Raw genomic sequence first — 693 nt, forward strand, 5'->3', positions numbered from 1 at the left:
ACCCGCCTCTGATTCCTCCCCTCAGCGTCAACGGAGACGTCCGGTTCTTCGAGCCTCGATCGCCGGACTCCATCAGCGTCCTGCAGACCGTAAAGGGATTAACGGCTCTGGACATCCACCCTCAGGCCAACCTCTTCGCCTGGTCAGTGGGTTTGTGTGAAACCTGAAACCCATCAAGCCTTTTTACCAAACTAACCTGGCTGGTTTGCTCCGCAGCGGATCGATGAACCAGTTCATAGCCGTCTACAACACTAACGGAGACGTGATCAGCAACATTAAATACTACGACGGCTTCATGGGGCAAAGAATCGGTGCCATCAGCTGTTTAGCCTTCCATCCTTACTGGGTAAACAAGAAGCAGTTCTGCCTGTTGCTTTGTTACAAACATGACTGCTAGTTTTTTTTATCTCTTTAACTTCTGTTAACTTAAGATCTGTCAGTTGAACCTGGACTTGTTTGGTATCAATAGAAACCTAAGAAAGGCTAAAAACTCCTGGAAACTGTTGGCAGTTGAATCAGAAAGTAAACAAACTACAAAATGGCATCACTGCAAATCTGTAAAAGAAAGATTTTTAATATTTTTATTTTAAAGCAAGTCAAAACAGACACCAAAATATGTTATAAAGTGTGTTGAAAGTTATTTTTACTTAATTTTGAGCGAATATGGTCCAACTGAAGTCAAATATATATATA

At 42.1% G+C, this 693-nt stretch overlaps 1 protein-coding gene across 1 annotated transcript in view; it reads left to right on the forward strand.

Annotated features, from left to right (window-relative positions):
• Window positions 1-25: 25 nt before the first annotated feature.
• Window positions 26-693, forward strand: part of rptor (regulatory associated protein of MTOR, complex 1) — a gene marked incomplete at its 5' end in the record, with an annotated part of 2,466 nt that continues 1,798 nt past the window's right edge. Inside the window, 2 exon segments of the mRNA XM_014032232.1 lie at window positions 26-142; window positions 217-346. Of these exon segments, the coding sequence (XP_013887686.1) occupies window positions 26-142; window positions 217-346 (247 nt within the window).

Source organism: Austrofundulus limnaeus, unplaced genomic scaffold (assembly GCF_001266775.1).
Source record: "Austrofundulus limnaeus strain Quisiro unplaced genomic scaffold, Austrofundulus_limnaeus-1.0 Scaffold1399, whole genome shotgun sequence".
NCBI lineage: Eukaryota > Metazoa > Chordata > Actinopteri > Cyprinodontiformes > Rivulidae > Austrofundulus > Austrofundulus limnaeus.